Source organism: Tupaia chinensis, unplaced genomic scaffold (assembly GCF_000334495.1).
Source record: "Tupaia chinensis unplaced genomic scaffold, TupChi_1.0 Scaffold000099_1, whole genome shotgun sequence".
Taxonomy (NCBI): Eukaryota; Metazoa; Chordata; class Mammalia; order Scandentia; family Tupaiidae; genus Tupaia; species Tupaia belangeri.
The window spans coordinates 6,288,034-6,307,321 of record NW_006159563.1 but is presented as its reverse complement, the minus strand read 5'-3'; the positions used below and the strand labels follow the sequence as shown (position 1 = coordinate 6,307,321).

The 19,288-nt window shown below is 51.3% G+C and overlaps 1 protein-coding gene and 1 long non-coding RNA gene across 5 annotated transcripts in view; one reads left to right on the top strand and one right to left on the bottom strand.

Moving 5' to 3' along the window:
* Positions 1 to 19,288, bottom strand: part of LHFPL2 (LHFPL tetraspan subfamily member 2) — a 164,755-nt gene that overhangs the window by 15,790 nt on the left and 129,677 nt on the right. For all 4 annotated transcript variants that reach the window (XM_006143526.3, XM_027769960.1, XM_006143527.2 and 1 more), the window contains one exon: positions 8,087 to 8,721. In XM_006143526.3, coding sequence (XP_006143588.1) covers positions 8,087 to 8,528 — 442 coding nt within the window. In that variant the 5' untranslated portion in view covers positions 8,529 to 8,721. The remainder of the gene's footprint in view (positions 1 to 8,086; positions 8,722 to 19,288) is intronic.
* On the top strand, positions 2,053 to 7,778 carry LOC102490407 (uncharacterized). Its single transcript, XR_333840.3, has 3 exons — positions 2,053 to 2,323; positions 7,134 to 7,208; positions 7,336 to 7,778. It is a non-coding gene; the product is annotated as an uncharacterized LOC102490407 (long non-coding RNA).

Genomic DNA, 19,288 nt, shown 5'->3' with positions numbered 1-19,288 from the left:
GTAGGGAAAAAATCTATGAGAAGCTGCTTCTCCACTGTAGAGGCCCCCATCTCAGCACAGACTCCAATTTGTATGCAAATGACTTAGCTAGCAGTTTTTTTGTTTTGGTGTAGTTTTTTATTGAGACATTTTTGCTATAAGGTGTGTGGGCTCCCAGGAGAGACAGAGACACAGAAATGAGAAATAGCCCCTTTGGGGAATGGACATGGTGCAATCGCTGGCAGTTTTTCAAACCTTAACTGGAATGGGTGAACCGAATGTATCCTAGCAAATTAATTTAGCCATTTTACTCTTCCCCATCAGTTAGGGATAAAGCTGTCCTTTGTAATCAGGTGAGAAGCTGTTTATTAAACTGCTTATCTGCAACTGGGAGAAGTTTATGACATATTTTCTCAATAAGTGATTCACCTGACATGCAGGATTATAAACTCTTACTGGGCTATAACAAAATACAATGATAATTTAAAATAAACTGCCAAGATACATAAAATGCCATATGTACCAGCAAAAAATACTTTTAAAAAAGTGACTTACTCACTGAGCTATAAAATTTCGTGAACAAGTAAATATATTGCCTCTTGAGGTAAAATCTGGGTAGAGATCATGTTAAATAATTTTCACAAAGAACCAGGTAGCAACTTCTGGACAGTAAGTCCCTTAGGTTTGTTGGCCTCTTATCACTCTGACCACAAAGCCACTCTGTATTTTCATATTAAATTACTTACAGAATTCTGAACAGATATTTGTACTGATTCTTCAAGTATTTTAATATTTGCTACATTTTCGGGAGATGTGTATTTTTATATTGGTCTGTACTGTCTTTCAAAAAAATGATTGCCAATCATTTAATAAAGCTACTGGAAAGATCAATTATGATAAATCAGCTCATACACATGACTAATTGTGCTGTAGCACAGTTCTGTACAGGAAATGCAAGCTATTTACTTAAGAGATTTTTGCTATAGGGTGTGTATGCTAACAAAAGAGAGAGAGAGACAGAAAGCAAGAAATCATCCCCCAGGGGGGATGGCCACGACACAATCCTTTCTCCTCCATTCTCCTCTCAGGATTTTGGGCAAGCATGCACCTGTGCCTGGCCTGAGTTTCAAGTTACTGGGTCTGGGAATTGAACCACAGTCGACCACGTGGGAGTTCAGCATGTAATGAAATCATTATGTCATTTGCTGGTACTGCAGCAGAAGTGGCTTTATAGTTTAGAAGAACACCACCATCTTTCATTCAGCTCTTAGAAGAGACTGCTTGAAGGGCTCATGCAAATGTTTGGAGCCATGCTTATGTGATTTTTTTCGTTCATGGAATTTGAACGTGGATCATCTATGGCTCCATGGTAATTTATGCCTGCAATTTAGTGGTTACCATGGCAAACCACTTTCCTGTTTTATTTGCATATCAACTCCTATATCTGAATTCTAAGAGAGTTTTTAATTTTCTTCTAGACCTTCCAAATAATTTTTTAAAAATAGATACTAGTCTTTAGATTTACTCAAATTAATGATGTCTTGGTCTACTTGCTTTTAAGCAGTAGTTTTTTTATATGACTGAGTTATTTGTTCTTTTTTATATATGATGGGTAAATTTTTGGGTTCTCTAGCATACAGTTCATGACATGATGACTTTCTAATATAGCTTCAGAGCAGAAACTCGAATTATAGACCCGGGTCTATAATCTTTGCAACTGGTAGACATCCAATAAAACCTCCTTGAATTGAAATTTAATTTTGGCCTCTTTATCTTACATAACATAATCTGATTCTTTACTTTTTTTTTTTTTTTTGAGAGGTTTTCGCTATAGGGCGCTGCGCGTGTGCTCACCAGACAGGCAGAGAGGGACAGAGAGACAGAAAGCGAGAAATCACCCCTCAGGGGGGATGGCCACGTCACAATCCCTTCTCCTCCATTCTCCTCTCGGGATCTTGGGCATGCACACACACGCGCCTGGTGTGAGTTTTAAACCACCGGGTCCGGGACATGAACCGCGATCAGCTATGTGGGAGTCCAACGACATAGCCATTACGCTAACTGCTGGTCCCTGATTCTTTACTTTCTACTAAAGGATTATTAAAGGCTGGTCACTTAGTGGCTGTGTCCTGTCAGTGATGTCATAAATGAATTCAGACATGGAACTGTTGGACCTTACTTCCAAAGGAGGCCCTGTCTGTCTGAAGAACTGGAAATCAAGACCCTCCTTTTGGCAGCCAGAAGCCTCCACGGCCTCATTCTAAGAAGGAAAAGTGGAGGATCCACCCTTTACTTTCCTTATGCTCATCCTTTGAGGGTATTGTGAAGGTGGACTACTTTCCAGGTAAATTTCTCAGGCATTAGTTATGGGCAGGGCTCTGTGAGAAGCAGGAATCTCTTCCCCTCTCCCCATGCTTTCTCAGCCTCCCTTCTTATTTCCCTCCTCTCCAGTGGTTGATCTGGTCTTTTTCATCTGAGAGAGAATGGGCAGGGCAGGAGGGCAGTCAAAATGGAGGCCAAGACTGTGTTGGCTGAGTTGTGATCATTGCCTGGATGCTTAAGGCTGTTTTCAGCCTATGAAGAAAAGGCAGCATGAATACCAAGGCCTGATGACCATGAATTTCATATGGCCACTCTCACCTGCACACTTAACCAGCTCTATGACAAAAGCAGTCTTATAAGCAGCAAAGCAAAACCCTCTGCTTATTTTCACAGATTCCTCTCCATTGTTTTCTTTTCTTTTTTTTTCTTTTAACACTGTCTTCCTTCACCTTCCTCCACTTTCAAGAAAGCAGTGCCTGCACACATCAGACCCTTAGCCATCACAGCGAAGAGCAATTCCGTGAGCATTCCTTGCACCCTGGCCTCACAGCCCTCTGCCTGCTCAGACTCGGGGACAGCTTGCTAGACTGGCATCAAGGCAGACAGAGCTAGAGGGAGTGGAGAGAGAGGGTCACAGCCAGCAAGACCCAACAAAGCAAAGAAGCAGAGGAAGATGGACAGCTGGCAGTCAGGCGCAGCAGCCGGTGTGCTCGTCCTCCCTCGGCAACCTCAGGGAGCAGCCCCAGCCAGCGTGAGTGAGCCAAGTACTGAGCTCATTCCAATGGCTGCTGTCCCAAACCTGAGTCACAGGGGATTCCACGGACTTCTGAGAGAGCACCACATGCATTTCCAAAAACAAACTGCTAGGTGCTGTCATGGAAAACCTGGATCTTTGTATTCTATGGTTTCACTATGGACTATATCCAGGTCACAACCCAAGGAAGACAGCTGGCAAAAAACTGACCCTGCTGGCCGGTCACCCAGCCTTTGTAATGCATTCCAGGGGGATATGGCCCAGTGCTGTCTGGCTCTGCCAAGGCCTGACCAAGTGCTCACCTAGCGAAGCCTGGCCAGCCCATGATTGATTCTGTCAGGGGAGTCTGAGAAGCATGTGCAGTCAAGACTCAACTGCTAGAAGCTGCCTCCAGAAAGGAAAGGAATGGAGGAGATGTGCGTGGAAGGAAGGGAGTGGGTGGAAGGAGGTCTTTGTTTTCCTCTCGATTATCAAGGAAATCTTCTACTTTCTTTATTTCTCTTTTTTTTTTTTTTTTTTTTGTGGGGGAGAGATTTTTGCTATAGGGCGCGTGCGCTCGCCAGACAGACAGAGACATAGAGACAGAAAGCGAGAAATCACCCCCCAGGAGGGATGGTCACGCCGCAATCCCTTCTCCTCCATTCTCCTCTCGGGATCTTGGGCACGCACGCACACGCGCCCGGTGTGAGTTTTAAGCCACTAGGTCCGGGACGCGAACCACGGTCGATTACGTGGGAGTCCAGTGACATAGACATTACGCTAACTGCTGGTTCCCAGAAATCTACTTTCTTAAAAAACACCCCCACTCACACCAAAGCCACAGGACTGCTCTGCAGCTGTAGCCCTGACACATACAGGTTACTGAGGGGCCCGGGACTGGCCCTGTATAATGTACTCATATTCAACCGTTAATGGTTCACAGAAATCCCTGTTCCTTAGAACATGAGCCATTTGAGGAAATACAACAAAATATACCACATTTGCCAAGAAAGCAGAAATATTTTAATAATTCTCACAGAGCTATCTTTTATTATTTACGATGTGTCTAGGACCGAACCTAAGTCCTTCTCACATATCACCTAACTTAATCCTCAAGACAACCATAAGATATGAGCTTGGTTATACCGTTGTTTTGTTTTCTTTGTGTACGTAACCAAGAGTGAGATTTCCATTGAGTAGCAGTTTCTTTCACACCCAACTTCCAAAATCAAATTATCAATTATTTTGATAACTTATATTTTTAGAGATAACGAGGGCTGTTAAAAGCCTGCGGCCTTTTTATTCTTTCGAATTGGGTGTAGCAAAGGCACACGCTCCTGTGACATGATATCCTGTGCGTGGTGGGGGAGAGCTGGGCCAAGAGGAAAGACAGAGAACCCACTCCACAGTTCTCATTTGCTTTTATGGAAACAGACTCCATTCAGACAACCATCCATCCACATTTGGCTAAAACACAAGTTGTGAAAACAAGCACAGAGAGTATTTCTAAAGAATCCTTTTGTTGCTCTGGCAACAGTCTCCTCAGCCACCATTGTTCCAGTGTTGAATTGATCCAGGGCTGAGAGGGAGCAAGAGGAGATAAAGACTGATGCTCGCAGCTGCAGCAAGCCCCACACGGAGGCTGGGCTGACCAGATGCTGTTAGAGACCTGCCAGCAGGAGACAGACAAGCCAGCTGTGCAGACACTGTCTGTCTAGGGCAGTCCTCAGCCCCAGCCTTAGGACCACAGCTGCCAGGTCCATCGGCTTCACTGCCTGGTGCAGACCTCCACCTGGGAGAAGGAGCCCAAGGGACAGCCCTTGCAGGTGTGCCCCCACCCCTGAGCATGAAAAGGATGGCTTAGTGCCCTTTCTTGTGCTTCCTTCTCCCGGGGTGCTGCAGGGCCGGAAGAGGAAGAGGAACCACTTGTCTCCTGTGTTCCAGAGCTTAGCCAGAGACCCATGGCTGCTGGAGCAGTCTGATGATACAGGAACCTCTGCTTCCTGCCAATTTAAAGTTCTGAGTAACTTCAGGATTTTGGAAGTGCTGCATAAGCCACAGGAGTGGGAAAAAGATAACGCTTCTTTTTAGAAAACTGGGACTCTGGGAAGAGACATGACCTGCAGACTGGCCCCTCAGGTGTGCCACTACCTCCTTCTCCTCGATCCTTCTTCCCAGAGGCCAGATGCAGAGAGAGGAGAGAGAGAGTCAGAGAAATCTCACCAGAAGATATGAGCCCCAGCTAAGATGTGCACAGGTCTTTGCGCATTAGTGAACACTATCGCCACTGAAGTGCAGCAGCAAGTAAGAGCACCCGAAGGTTTGTGGACTACCTGCATTCTTGGAGATGGATTCAATGGACAAATACCTTATTAAAAACTAGGGCTGGGGCCTGCAGGGGGCATAGTGGTTAAGGTACTTGACTCCCACATGATCAACTGTGGTTCAAGTCCTGGACTCAGCAGCTTGAAATTGATGCTGGTGTATGTGCATGCATGCCCAAAATCCTGAGAGAAGAAAGGAGAAGGGACTGTGGCATGGCCATTCCCCCTAAGGCGTGATTTCTCACTTTCTGTTTCTCTGTCTTTGTATCCTATAGCAAAAATCTCTCAAAAACAAACAAGACAGAAAAAAAAAACAAAAACAAACCTGGGGCCAGGCAGTGGTGCAGTGGTAGTGCAACTGGACCCATGTGGGAAAGGTCCTGCGTTCATGTCCCGAAACCTCCCTGAACATGCCAGGCATGCATAGGCATGATCCAGGCTCACTCAGAGTAGTAGACTGAAGCGTGAAGACCATGTAGGAGTGCCACTCTCTCTGTCCCTTTTCTTTCTCATGGAAGAAATACATTAAACTCAAAGAATAAAAGACTACATTTTGAAAATCTGCATATAGGGGCCAGCAGGTGGTGGCACAGAGGTAGCATAAGTGGACCCACAAGGGAAAAACTCTGGGTTCATATTATAGGACCTCCCAAAGCACACCAAGCATCTGTGTCTGTGATCTAGGCTGGCTGAGCTGTGAGGAGGAGCATGGTGTGAAGACCCTGTAGGGGTTACCTTTCTCTCAGGAAAGAAAGAAATGAATTTAAAAAGAAACTGCATCTAAATAGTCTTCAAGACTTGAAAGATACCTACACTTCCCTTCCGCATGAGTACAAAAGACAGGCCCAAGATGCCCAGCCCCTCACTGTAAATATGTACTGTGGATTGATAAAACCTCCAAGAAGGCATGGAGTCACCAAGGAGGTGATCTGCAGAGAGGGCAAATCAAGCAGCGGTCCCCCTCCCTGGCCATCTAGGGCTCTGTGATGGGAGGAGGATACTGTGTGATGCCCTTCATCAAGGTTTGAGTTCTCAAAGCCTTCAGTAGCACATCTCTGCAAACACGGCAGCCATGCACACGTGTGTACACACACACGCCTGTAGCACTGTGCATCTGAGGACAAGAAAGGAGGGGCATTCCTCTGGCAAGAAACAGATGAATCAGTACTGGAACCTATCTTATTTATTAACACTTCCGGGTGAAATGTACAGCCGAAGGGGTAAACTGCAGATTTCAGAAGTGAATCAGAGGGGACAATGAGCTTCACAGAACCCTTAAGATAAAAATATCCAAGGTGAGGTCATATTTTCCAGCTTCCCTAATTTTCAGAGGAGAAAGCTGAGCTGCAGAGAGTGGTATGCAGACTTGGAAGTGAAACTGCTAGGCCTGGAAGATAGAATCCTGGCTTCCCAAATTCCAGGAGTGCCTGGGTCACCCTGGGTATGGCTGAGGCTGGCAGAAGGAGGTGAGGATCTTGAGATTTGTCACTTTGGGCCAGGAAGATTAAGGACCCTCATGTCTGAATGGAGTCTATCCTCAGAAAAGCAAACGAGAACCGTGGAGCGGGTCCTCTACCATTCCTCTTGGTCTACTCCTCTCACAACCCATAGAAGCCCCCCCAAAATACAAAGAACAGAAAATGTTATCTTATCAGCTGTTTGGGAAAAAAAAAATCATCATTTGATCTGTCTATTTGGAAGCCAGCCCTGCTGAGCTCCAGAGTGTGCTAGGAGGCAAAGGGGAGTTAACTCATTTGGGGTCTGCTTCTTTACAGCCCCAGACACAAGGCTCAGTGCTTACTGATCTTCACTGTGGAAGGGTCCCTGCCACCGCTGCAGAGTGCCAAGGGGTGAGTCATCTGTACCCTTCATGCAGGGCTGCTTCCAGAATTGAGATTAACACATATCTTGGTTAAAAACAGAGTACTTTATTCTTCCCCCGAAAAAGTAAAAATCTATTCCTTCTACTTTCTTTAGGAGTGTTCACACCGAGCTGTGTGTGTGACTTTCTCCCAGAGTCGACCCCTGAACTTAGTTAGATGGCACAGCCCTCGGTGCAGGATCCCCTTCCAAACCCACGGGGGCCCTATGGAACTGCGGGGGCAGTGGACTAGCCTGCAGCGCCCAGCCTCCCCGGAGTCACCATAGAGAGCTCTGGCTTTCTACCCACTTCTAACAAGCTCATTAGTGAGAAGTTCCCAGAAACTGGAAGAGTTCGCTCGCACTTTCTGATCTGAGTGCACAGAACATTCTGTCAGGCTCCAGGAGACAGACAATTTAAACCAGAACACCATTAAACACAGAGCAGCTGATACTACTATAATTCCTTCCCAGCCCCAGCCTTCGCCACCCGAAGTCGCCAGGGCTAGGGCAGGGTGTGGGGTGGTGGTTATCCCCTGCAGAGGCCAGCACTGACATTCCTTCCCAGCACAGAGGCCTGCTGCAGATGGGCCTCACTCTCACGGGAATACCTCCCGGAGATGCGCTCAGGTGGAAGGCTTCAAGTTTAATGGGAAAAGCAAAAGTAAGTGCAGTTAATGAAACAAAAAGCATGAAGTAAACCCCAGGAAATGGAATGATGAGGTCCAGAGAGCCCACAGGACAGTGCCCTGCTTTTCTATTGGGCGAGAGTGAAACAGGGAAAAGGGACCTTGCCTGGAACACAGCCTAGGAAAAGAAACCTATTAATAGAGGGAAGACTGTCTTCTCCAAGGCATCCGGCACCTACCTGCGATTCCTTGCAACAGTCCACAGACGTTGAAAATACTCTTCTTCATGATGCTCTGCACACACATGGTGAAGACAGACACCAAGGCCACCGTGCACAGAATGAAGATGCCCACGGCCAGGAAAATAGCAGTGGCCTGCCAGAAGCCACTGGCGATCTCCCCGAAGCTCTCCGCGTAGGGCCCGCACAGCGTGTCTCGCTGCACATGCTGTACTCCGGGGTTGCGGATGCAGCGGGCGTAGATTCCCAGGGTGGGGTGGTAGGGCTCCGCTGGGCCGGCGCCCGCGCCCGCTCCCCCGCCGGCTGGCTCTGTGCCACTGCGGCTCTTGGCTTTGCCAATGAGCCAGTCTGCGCTCATGAAGGCGATGAGCTCTGCAAAGGCCACCACAATACTCAGGAGGGTCCAGAGCATTGAACGACAGGTGACAATGACATGACACATATTGATATTCAAGGTGGGGAAAGAGGAGTCCAAGGGGTTAATCAAAAAACAGCTGGCGGGGAAGGTAGTCACGTGGAGCTGTGGTCATTCACTCTGCAGCAGGTGGCAGCGCGGTCTTGGCGGCGGCATTCATGCTGAGCGACACGTGCCTTCTCTGTCGGGACCCCAGCACCGACTGGCGCCCGCGCCTCACCTACAGGGAGAGAGAACTGGTTAGCAGAGCTCCCGGGCAAGCCCCGCCCCTGCGAGCGCCAGCCAACAAACTTCCAGGTCGGCTGAGCGCAGTGTGTCGCGTGGGTGCCCAGCCCCGGGCAAGCCCCGCCCCTGCGAGCGCCAGCCAACAAACTTCCAGGTCGGCTGAGCGCAGTGTGTCGCGTGGGTGCCCAGCCCCGGGCAAGCCCCGCCCCTGCGAGCGCCAGCCAACAAACTTCCAGGTCGGCTGAGCGCAGTGTGTCGCGTGGGTGCCCAGCCCCGGGCAAGCCCCGCCCCTGCGAGCGCCAGCCAACAAACTTCCAGGTCGGCTGAGCGCAGTGTGTCGCGTGGGTGCCCAGCCCCGGGCAAGCCCCGCCCCTGCGAGCGCCAGCCAACAAACTTCCAGGTCGGCTGAGCGCAGTGTGTCGCGTGGGTGCCCAGCCCCGGGCAAGCCCCGCCCCTGCGAGCGCCAGCCAACAAACTTCCAGGTCGGCTGAGCGCAGTGTGTCGCGTGGGTGCCCAGCCCCGGGCAAGCCCCGCCCCTGCGAGCGCCAGCCAACAAACTTCCAGGTCGGCTGAGCGCAGTGTGTCGCGTGGGTGCCCAGCCCCGGGCAAGCCCCGCCCCTGCGAGCGCCAGCCAACAAACTTCCAGGTCGGCTGAGCGCAGTGTGTCGCGTGGGTGCCCAGCCCCGGGCAAGCCCCGCCCCTGCGAGCGCCAGCCAACAAACTTCCAGGTCGGCTGAGCGCAGTGTGTCGCGTGGGTGCCCAGCCCCGGGCAAGCCCCGCCCCTGCGAGCGCCAGCCAACAAACTTCCAGGTCGGCTGAGCGCAGTGTGTCGCGTGGGTGCCCAGCCCCGGGCAAGCCCCGCCCCTGCGAGCGCCAGCCAACAAACTTCCAGGTCGGCTGAGCGCAGTGTGTCGCGTGGGTGCCCAGCCCCGGGCAAGCCCCGCCCCTGCGAGCGCCAGCCAACAAACTTCCAGGTCGGCTGAGCGCAGTGTGTCGCGTGGGTGCCCAGCCCCGGGCAAGCCCCGCCCCTGCGAGCGCCAGCCAACAAACTTCCAGGTCGGCTGAGCGCAGTGTGTCGCGTGGGTGCCCAGCCCCGGGCAAGCCCCGCCCCTGCGAGCGCCAGCCAACAAACTTCCAGGTCGGCTGAGCGCAGTGTGTCGCGTGGGTGCCCAGCCCCGGGCAAGCCCCGCCCCTGCGAGCGCCAGCCAACAAACTTCCAGGTCGGCTGAGCGCAGTGTGTCGCGTGGGTGCCCAGCCCCGGGCAAGCCCCGCCCCTGCGAGCGCCAGCCAACAAACTTCCAGGTCGGCTGAGCGCAGTGTGTCGCGTGGGTGCCCAGCCCCGGGCAAGCCCCGCCCCTGCGAGCGCCAGCCAACAAACTTCCAGGTCGGCTGAGCGCAGTGTGTCGCGTGGGTGCCCAGCCCCGGGCAAGCCCCGCCCCTGCGAGCGCCAGCCAACAAACTTCCAGGTCGGCTGAGCGCAGTGTGTCGCGTGGGTGCCCAGCCCCGGGCAAGCCCCGCCCCTGCGAGCGCCAGCCAACAAACTTCCAGGTCGGCTGAGCGCAGTGTGTCGCGTGGGTGCCCAGCCCCGGGCAAGCCCCGCCCCTGCGAGCGCCAGCCAACAAACTTCCAGGTCGGCTGAGCGCAGTGTGTCGCGTGGGTGCCCAGCCCCGGGCAAGCCCCGCCCCTGCGAGCGCCAGCCAACAAACTTCCAGGTCGGCTGAGCGCAGTGTGTCGCGTGGGTGCCCAGCCCCGGGCAAGCCCCGCCCCTGCGAGCGCCAGCCAACAAACTTCCAGGTCGGCTGAGCGCAGTGTGTCGCGTGGGTGCCCAGCCCCGGGCAAGCCCCGCCCCTGCGAGCGCCAGCCAACAAACTTCCAGGTCGGCTGAGCGCAGTGTGTCGCGTGGGTGCCCAGCCCCGGGCAAGCCCCGCCCCTGCGAGCGCCAGCCAACAAACTTCCAGGTCGGCTGAGCGCAGTGTGTCGCGTGGGTGCCCAGCCCCGGGCAAGCCCCGCCCCTGCGAGCGCCAGCCAACAAACTTCCAGGTCGGCTGAGCGCAGTGTGTCGCGTGGGTGCCCAGCCCCGGGCAAGCCCCGCCCCTGCGAGCGCCAGCCAACAAACTTCCAGGTCGGCTGAGCGCAGTGTGTCGCGTGGGTGCCCAGCCCCGGGCAAGCCCCGCCCCTGCGAGCGCCAGCCAACAAACTTCCAGGTCGGCTGAGCGCAGTGTGTCGCGTGGGTGCCCAGCCCCGGGCAAGCCCCGCCCCTGCGAGCGCCAGCCAACAAACTTCCAGGTCGGCTGAGCGCAGTGTGTCGCGTGGGTGCCCAGCCCCGGGCAAGCCCCGCCCCTGCGAGCGCCAGCCAACAAACTTCCAGGTCGGCTGAGCGCAGTGTGTCGCGTGGGTGCCCAGCCCCGGGCAAGCCCCGCCCCTGCGAGCGCCAGCCAACAAACTTCCAGGTCGGCTGAGCGCAGTGTGTCGTGCGGGTGCCCAGCCTGCCTGCCCCGCAGCCCGGCTCACACAGCTGCTTGCTCAGGCCACGTGGCCACTTTGGGGCCGACAGAACCCGGTCTAGTCCACGCTGGTGCCTAACGGCATGCAGCTATCCTTGGGCGTTAGCTGGGTTTGTTTCAATTCTCCTGAACCACACAGGCCAACTCTCCGGGGTGGAGCAACTTATCTCTAGGCAGCACGAAACAGCAGGGACCGGCAAGGTTCCTGCGCCCTTCGCAGGGACGCCCTGCCCTACCGGGACTCTGAAACAGAGGCGCTGCGCGCTCAGGCTGTGGCTCCTGCTCCCTTACCTTTTATTAGAACAAATCCCAAAGCACAAGGGTCCAGAGAGATCTAGGCAGGACTAGCAGGGAACTGAGCAACAGCATTTTTTAAAGTTTGCAAGACTGGCGGGTGTTTTTGGACTAGATACGCTTAATGCTGGAAAAACTTGCACCGAAAGCTTTTGCTGAACAGTAGAAAGTAGCCACGCTGCTTTACTGCCTGGAAATTACTAGCAGAGACGTGAGCATTTGCTTCATAGGTAAATGAGAATGTACAGAGAAACCACCCCATGGAAAAGAACAAAACACTGTTACTCAAACCCATTTTTCAACTTTTTCACAGGGTGAATTTTTAAACAAAATAATTTAGGCTAATTACAATGAAAAGAATTAAAAAAAAAAAACCCTCGAAGAGTTCATGACTTACTCACTAGGGGAAATTATTCAAAACAGAGGCTTCAATGGCCGTGAACTCTCTATATCACAACTGAGTCGACTGGTTGACAACTGTCAACTATGAAGAATGCGTCCCTTGAATTGTCCCAATTCATCACATGTGCCTCTGCCTCAGTTTCAAGTCACCCTAGGTCTGGAACTCAACATGCCCATTGTTTCTCATCTCACAGAGGAGCGTTCTGTTCCCAAGGACAAATGACTTCATTACCAGAGGCTTTGCTCCATGGGCTCAAACCTCCTCCACAGAAGCCTGAACCCTGAAATGGGCTGGCCGTGCTCCTCTGCAGGTCCCGCAAGGTCAGGAAGAATCATGCAGTGCACATGGGACATCTGGGCATGTGGCCCTGCTCGAATAACGAGATCTTGTTACCCAAGGTCACATCAGCCCCATGAGAACTGCAAACAACCACTTGGCATGCTGGGAGCAGGGGAAGCAGGGATCTATCGAAGAGGAAGGGAAGTGGAGAATAACGAAGCCCGACGTCACAGTTTAAAATGCCATCTCGACAACATCGTGTGCCAGCTGTCTGCCCGAGGCCTGACATCCTGGGAGCAGGGAGCCACGTCTCCCGGAGCATGATGCCTCTGCAGCTTCTCGCATCACTGTGCTTACACGAGATGCTATTCTGAGACACAGCTAGTACCATACTGGGAGCACACGCACTGAACTGTCAGAGCGCGTGTGTGTGTGCACGTGCGTGTGTGATGGGGCTGTGCTGAGCAATGGGGAAGGGAGAGGTAATGAGACTTCGGAATCTATCAGGTCTGGGTTCCAAAGCCAGCACCACCACCAACAGGCCACATGGTGTAAACTTAGCTTCCACCTTCCACAAACACAGAGACAGGAAGGGTACCCCGACCTCACAAGACCGTTGTAGGGCATCAACAAGAATATGTTAAGGCACCCAGGACAGTACCCAGCAGAGGAAGAACTCGTATCAGCAACTTTCCCTTGGAAACTTTTCCCCTAAACGGATGACATTGGTCAGACAACTGCACCACTGGAGTCCTCAGTGGTCCACAGAAACCTGGCCACTGCAGAGAGGAAGATCGAGCACAGACTACTTAGGATGGTGAGCTCACTCGTGTCTATGCTTCCCTGGTGGGCTGCCACAGGGTCCTGGTCTTCCTGCTTCCCCACGGCCTAACTCACTGATGAAATTAAATCAACATTAGGCCAGAAGGGCTTCCTACTTCATTGGCTCATTTTTACCCCATCACCAAATAGGAAAGCCTTTTGAGAAGAAAGTTACCGATGCACAAGAGCTGAGATGGTTTGTAACAAAAATGATCATTGTGAATGAGACTAAGAAAATAAGCCACAGTGATACCCAGGAGGCCCGAGAGCCTACCAAGCTCACAGACACTTAGAACCTACAGGACAAACGCCCATCCTAGGGTCAGCAGGTGATGTTGAGGTTAGGGCGGCTGAATCCTACATAGCTGACTGCACAGTTCGAGTCCTGGATCTGGCAGCTTCAAAAACACACTGGCCACATGTGCACCCACAATCCCAAGGGAAAGGGATTGCAGTGTTGACTATACCCTCTGGTGGGGATGTGCTTTTTCACTATTCTTCTCTCTCATTCTCTCTACAGCAAGTGCAAGTGCCTTATAGTAAAACTAGGGGAAAAAAAAAAAAAAGCCCAGCCTGTTACAGAAGAAGCTAAGGTTTCTACAAGGCCTTCCTATTTGATTAGAAAAATCCATTTATTGCTATGCCAAGTCCATCTTTATCCCTGCACCTGCCCTTTTTTTTTTTTTTTTTTTGGTTTAATGGCACTTTTTCAACATGATCGTGTGTTATTTATCCTCCTGCAGAACCGCAGGACTCTGCTCCAGGCCCTCAGGTGTCTCGTATCCTAAGGACTATGACAGTGTCCACTGCCTTCTGGCCAGCAAGCTCTGCTCAGAGGCAGGGATACAATTAAGTCAAATTTTTTGTAGAGAAAATCTGCAAAACTACAGGAGAAGGACAGATGGGATGTCTAGGTTTAGAAATGGCCGATGCCAAATTTAAGGTGAGATTACTTTAGGACCCACAGACTTAAGTTCAAACTACAGTTTCCTCTCCAGTTGTGCTAAAACAACTCCCCAGCTGCTGCATCAGATTCCCACGTCCACACAAGAGTGGCTGCAATGAAGCCTTCCTCCTTCCCTGGTCTGAAGGGCAGACAGTATGCTTTGGTCTCCCCAGCGAGTTTGCCAACTGCTTTATCAGAGGAACAGCCATGATATGCAACAGTGACTGAGTAAAACTGCAGCTCCCCAGGGCCTCGGAGCAAAGTCCTCATCTGGAAAAGCACTGGGGCAGAGAAACTTCCATAGTGAAGCTTGGACCTTGTGACCTTGTGAAGGGTCCCAGTTGGGCCACGCGCACAGAAAGGCAGGCACCTGCTGAGACAAAGACCCTTGTTAGCTGCAGGACACCAGGCACAGTGCCATCAGCACAGGCATCCAGTGCTGTAAACAGTTCCGCTTCCACAAAGCTCACTTCACAGCACCAGGCCCTCACTGCCATTCCAGTAAGTCTGCTCTCCTAGGGCCAAGAATACGTTTCCTGTATACGACACCTACTTTACTATCACACCCTGATGATTAGGGGTAATCCGACAGCACTCTGACTTTCAGAAAATGATGCTTTATTGGCACAAAGGTCAACAATATAAAGCCTTTTAACAAATAACTTTTTTAAAAAATAAAAGAGAATCCCACAGAAACCTACAATCATAGCACCGAAAGACTAGGAATCAAGGAGGCGTTCACAGACTGCTGGGCTGTGGAGTTAGTCGTGCATCCTCTTCCCAAAGCCCTAGTGGTAGAAGGGCGAAGGTGCTGAGCAGAGCTGAGCTGGGCTTTGAGCTGAGATTACGGGTTCTATCTTGGGCAGCTTCTTGCAGTCAGGCAGAAGGGAAGAAAGAACATGTGAAGATAGACCCACCCAGTGCTCACTGGCCAGGTTATGAGAACACAAACCCAGGACTAACATACACAACTACCTAGAAAGGAGGGGGGAAACTGAAGGATGTCAATCAATGCTGCATCCAAAAATCCCAAAGCCACACTCCCTCCCACTACTGGGACAGCAAACCGAACGAACCAGGACAGACCCCTTTTGAGGAACACTACCTGGCTTGCCTTGGTTCCGCTTTTCAGTTTTACTATGACAATTTTCAAACACAGAGATTAAGTTGCCAAAAATAGCCCATAAAGATGCTCAATATCCAGCATCAACATGTGTTCCCATTTTCCCATATTTATTCCATTGTCTACAGTAGACACACTCACTAAACAAAGACCCCTGGTGGCCACAGAGACACCCAGCACAGTGCCCTTGGCATGGGCATCCAAAGACATAATTCCACTCCCAGCATTTTCTGAACCAGCTGAAAATGAATTGCAGATGCCTTGACATCTCCCCTAAATATTTCAGCATACACCTCCTAAAAACAAGAACCTTTTCCTACATAGCCACAATAAAATGAACACATCCAGGAAACCTGACGATAATCCCCTCATATCCAAAGACTAGTCCATCCTCAACTACCCTTATTCAAGCACCAATTTTATAGTTGTTTTCTTAAATCCATGAAATCAGTCAAGGTTCATGCATTGTATTCGGTTAGTTTAAGTCAAGAATAGTCTCTCCACTCAAAGCTCGCCCACCTCACCCATCTTTCTCCCCTGACATTGATTATCTGAAGACACCAGGCCAGTCGTCTTACGGAATACCTCACAGTCTGGGTTTGTCTATGTCCTTGCAGTGGCATGCTGGGATGCTGTGTTCATTCGTACTGTACCACACTGGGAGGAACAGGACTGGGGCTCCATTGCAGAATCAGAACCATTTTACACAGATGTGTACATACACACACGTGACTGTGGGAGCTGGATAGCATCATGCTTTAAGAGCTTTGGAAACAGACCCCAAAAGCAAACAGCTGTGTCCTTGGACAGGCTGTTTATGTCGAGCCTCTGCAAGACTTGGTTTCCTTATCTTCGCAATTAGGATGACAGCACCGTGCTCACGGGGGTGCTCTGAGGCTTAAAGGTGAGTGTGTGCAAGCAAGCAGCACAGCCTCTCATTACCGTGCTCGTAATGCATCATTACCAGAGGTTTAGCCTAACGCAGTGTTTGCGGTGCAACGGGGGTGCTCTGAGGCTTAAAGGTGAGTGTGTGCAAGCAAGCAGCACAGCCTCTCATTACCGTGCTCGAATCTCTTAGCCGTAATGCATCATTACTGCGGTGCAGTAAGCACAAGAAAATACTAGCTGCTATTACTAATAACACGTTTAGCACACTGACCTATGTGGCCCAGAGAATCGATGCACCTCCAAGCAGACTGGATTCTGCTCCCATGTTACGGGTGATTTCTTGGCCCATCTCTATCTTCTTCTCTCCCTCAGATACATGAGCCACACCAAGGTTTGGCAAGATGGCCTCCACCCCTGTGTCTTCCGCAAGGAAAAGGTCTGGTGAGGCAGAATGCATGTGGCTTTTGCCTTCCAGAAGTTGGAAAGACCCTCCAGTGCTGCTTCCTAAAGTGTGCACCCCATGCCTCGCTCCACTCCGTGTGCTAGAGGATACACTACACCTGTTAAAACAGCACACATTCCTGGTCCCCATCCCCTGAATCAGACTGTCTGGTGGTGGTGCCAGAATCTGCATTTCTTACAGCTCCCCAGGAGAGTCTTCCACAGTGAGGTCACCGTGAGGCAGTCAGGAGGAGGCAGGCTCCTGGGGGCCATTTCTTACAGCTCCCCAGGAGAGTCTTCCACTGCGAGGTCACCATGAGGCAGTCAGGAAGAGGCAGGCTCCTGGGGGCTGGAGAGGAGCAGAGGAGCCCAGCCCAGCCCTGTCAGGACAGAGCTGGCGGCCAGCCCTCCTGTCCTCTGTGCAGCCAGGAAGCCTCCCAGGTCACAGGGATGAGTGATTCTGTAGGAAAGCCAGCTGTTCTCCCAGCTCACGTGCTGTCTGACAAGCCTGGGCAGCATGAAGTGAGCTCCCAGCCTCAGGACCTTCTCTTCAGAGCACAGAGGAGCAAGGGCAGTGTGGGTACAGGAGGCTCAGCATCTCACATGGCTTTTTGGGACCATCTACCCAAGGAGATTTAGCAAGCTCTCATCCCGGCCACCCCGAAGAACACTCTGACCACAGAAACGTAGATGTGTAGCCTTCATTGAAGAGGAGGGTCCAAATGCACTACTCACTCTAGTGTTCTGCGAGGTACGGTCGAAATATGTTCCTTCTGCTTGACAAACCTCCTCCCTCAGCTCTGACTCTATGAGGCAAACTTGGGAGCTGTGATTCTTCAGTGGGGGAAATTTCGCCCCTCCCCCCCATTTGCTTTGCTACCCCTCAGAGGACATTAGGCAATGTCTGGGGCACTTCTGGTTCACACAGCTTTGAGGATAGGGGTGTACACAGCTGGAATCTAGCGGCCAGAGATGCTGCTCAACACCCTGCAGTGCATGGGGGGCCCCCTTGGTCCACTGTGCCGCTGTGCATGCCCTGCTCTGAAGGCTTCCCACGGAGAGCAGGATTTGACTGCACAGGTGCAACTTGGAGTAGATGTCTAAAGTCTTCACATTTTAAAAAGCTCCATTTGAATGGGTATGCATACTCTTTACTCTGGATCGACAGTCACGATATTTACTGAATCAAATACACTTTCAGCTGTTTTTCTGAACTTTTTTTTAAGGTCCATACATGTCTGTACATTCAAGATGTCATAAGACAGGGACGTGGACCCCAACTTGCTGGAGCAGACTGACCCAGGGACAGGGCCCTCGTCCTTTCCTGGGGTCCTGGGTGTGTTGCTCTCAAACTCCACTCCTCCAGAGTTGGGCTAGCTGCTCGGTCCCTGTGCTCAGGTGGCCCTGGCCAATCCAAACATCAGGGCACCTCAAGGACTTGAGGAAACAGACCTAGTTGTTTTCTGGCACTGGCTCTCACCTGGCCCCAGCAAGGCCCCTCTAAAAGGTGCTGCTCTCACCTGCCTGGAGGCTCTCCTCTCCAAAAGCACCTGAATAAGTCCCTTTCTTTTTTCTGAGCGTGGAATACCCAGTGGACTGCACATACCAAGTCTGCTCTTCAGTTCACCTGGCCAGTCACAGAATTTTTTCTCAAGCCCTCTGCAGTCCCTCCATGTCCAGTTGATCTGCTTTCTGAGCACCCAGTTCAAGTGGGATCACTTCCCATCACCACCTGGTACTCCACAGCCAGAGAGAGCGGGTCCACCTGCCTCGTCCTCTCCTCTAACTGACCCGTTCTTTCTGACTTCCGAAGTCCACTTACACATTTCATAATTACCTACCTCTGCAAATGTCCTCTCTCATCTAGAGCTCTTTAGAAGGCAAGTCTCTCTTTGTGTCTATCTTTGTTTCTGTCTGTCCGGCAGGAGGGACTGAGTAAACCTGCTTCCCAAGCAGATGCTGAGGTCTGAGGGAGTCCAGAGCCTGTGAGCAGGGCAATAAGCCTGAAGCTCTACAAACCGTGGGGTTGAAGCTTCTGTGGTTTGTTTAAATGGAATTACACCCTCCCTTTCAAGAGCTGCCTTTTAATGTCACTGCTTTACATAATTTTTAATAAAAGGGTTTTTTTAGCTACAACAAATTCTGTGACATCAGGTAAAGTATACATTTTACTGTGAGCCTCTCAAGTCTTCAGAATCAATAAGAAAGCATGAGTTTTAATGGAGAAAAGTAACAAGGGTGGAAAACAAAGAACTTATAAATAAAAATCATGACATATAACTTCCTTCTTCAAACTCTGGGGTCATAGAGGGGAGGCAATTGCCCTCCCGTTTCAATGACTCAACTCCGAGACTAAGTAACTCTTGGAGAACAAACTGCTGGCTTTGCCAAGTGGACAGCTGGGTCGCCTCCTGGTGCTGGGACACCCGTGTTCGCCCAGCCACTGCAGGCTTTCTACTTCCTTCTGTGCAGAGGCAGAGAGAACCACTGCTGTTGACAATGCCATCAGCCAGGTTCCCAACCAGTGGCTTAAGAAACCCCAAACATGTGCTAGGAGAGGCTTATTGCCATCTGTTATGTCCGAGTCTCCCACACAACCAAGAGGACCCATTATTCCACTAGAACAAGCGTCCCTTTCTGTCTGGGAGCATCTGGGAAGGCCCCTGTGGAAGACTGCAGTCCTGTTTCAAGTGCTCCCTGGCCCTCCCCGGCAGGATGCATTCTCCTACCTCACTGACATCAGGCATGACTGTGGGTCTTGCTTGGGCCCATCCAGTGTGAAGAATGACAGGTGCACTTCTGAGCAGAAGCTCATGAGCACTCTGTTCCCTCTGTCATGGTATTAGGAGTCTCAGACAGGCC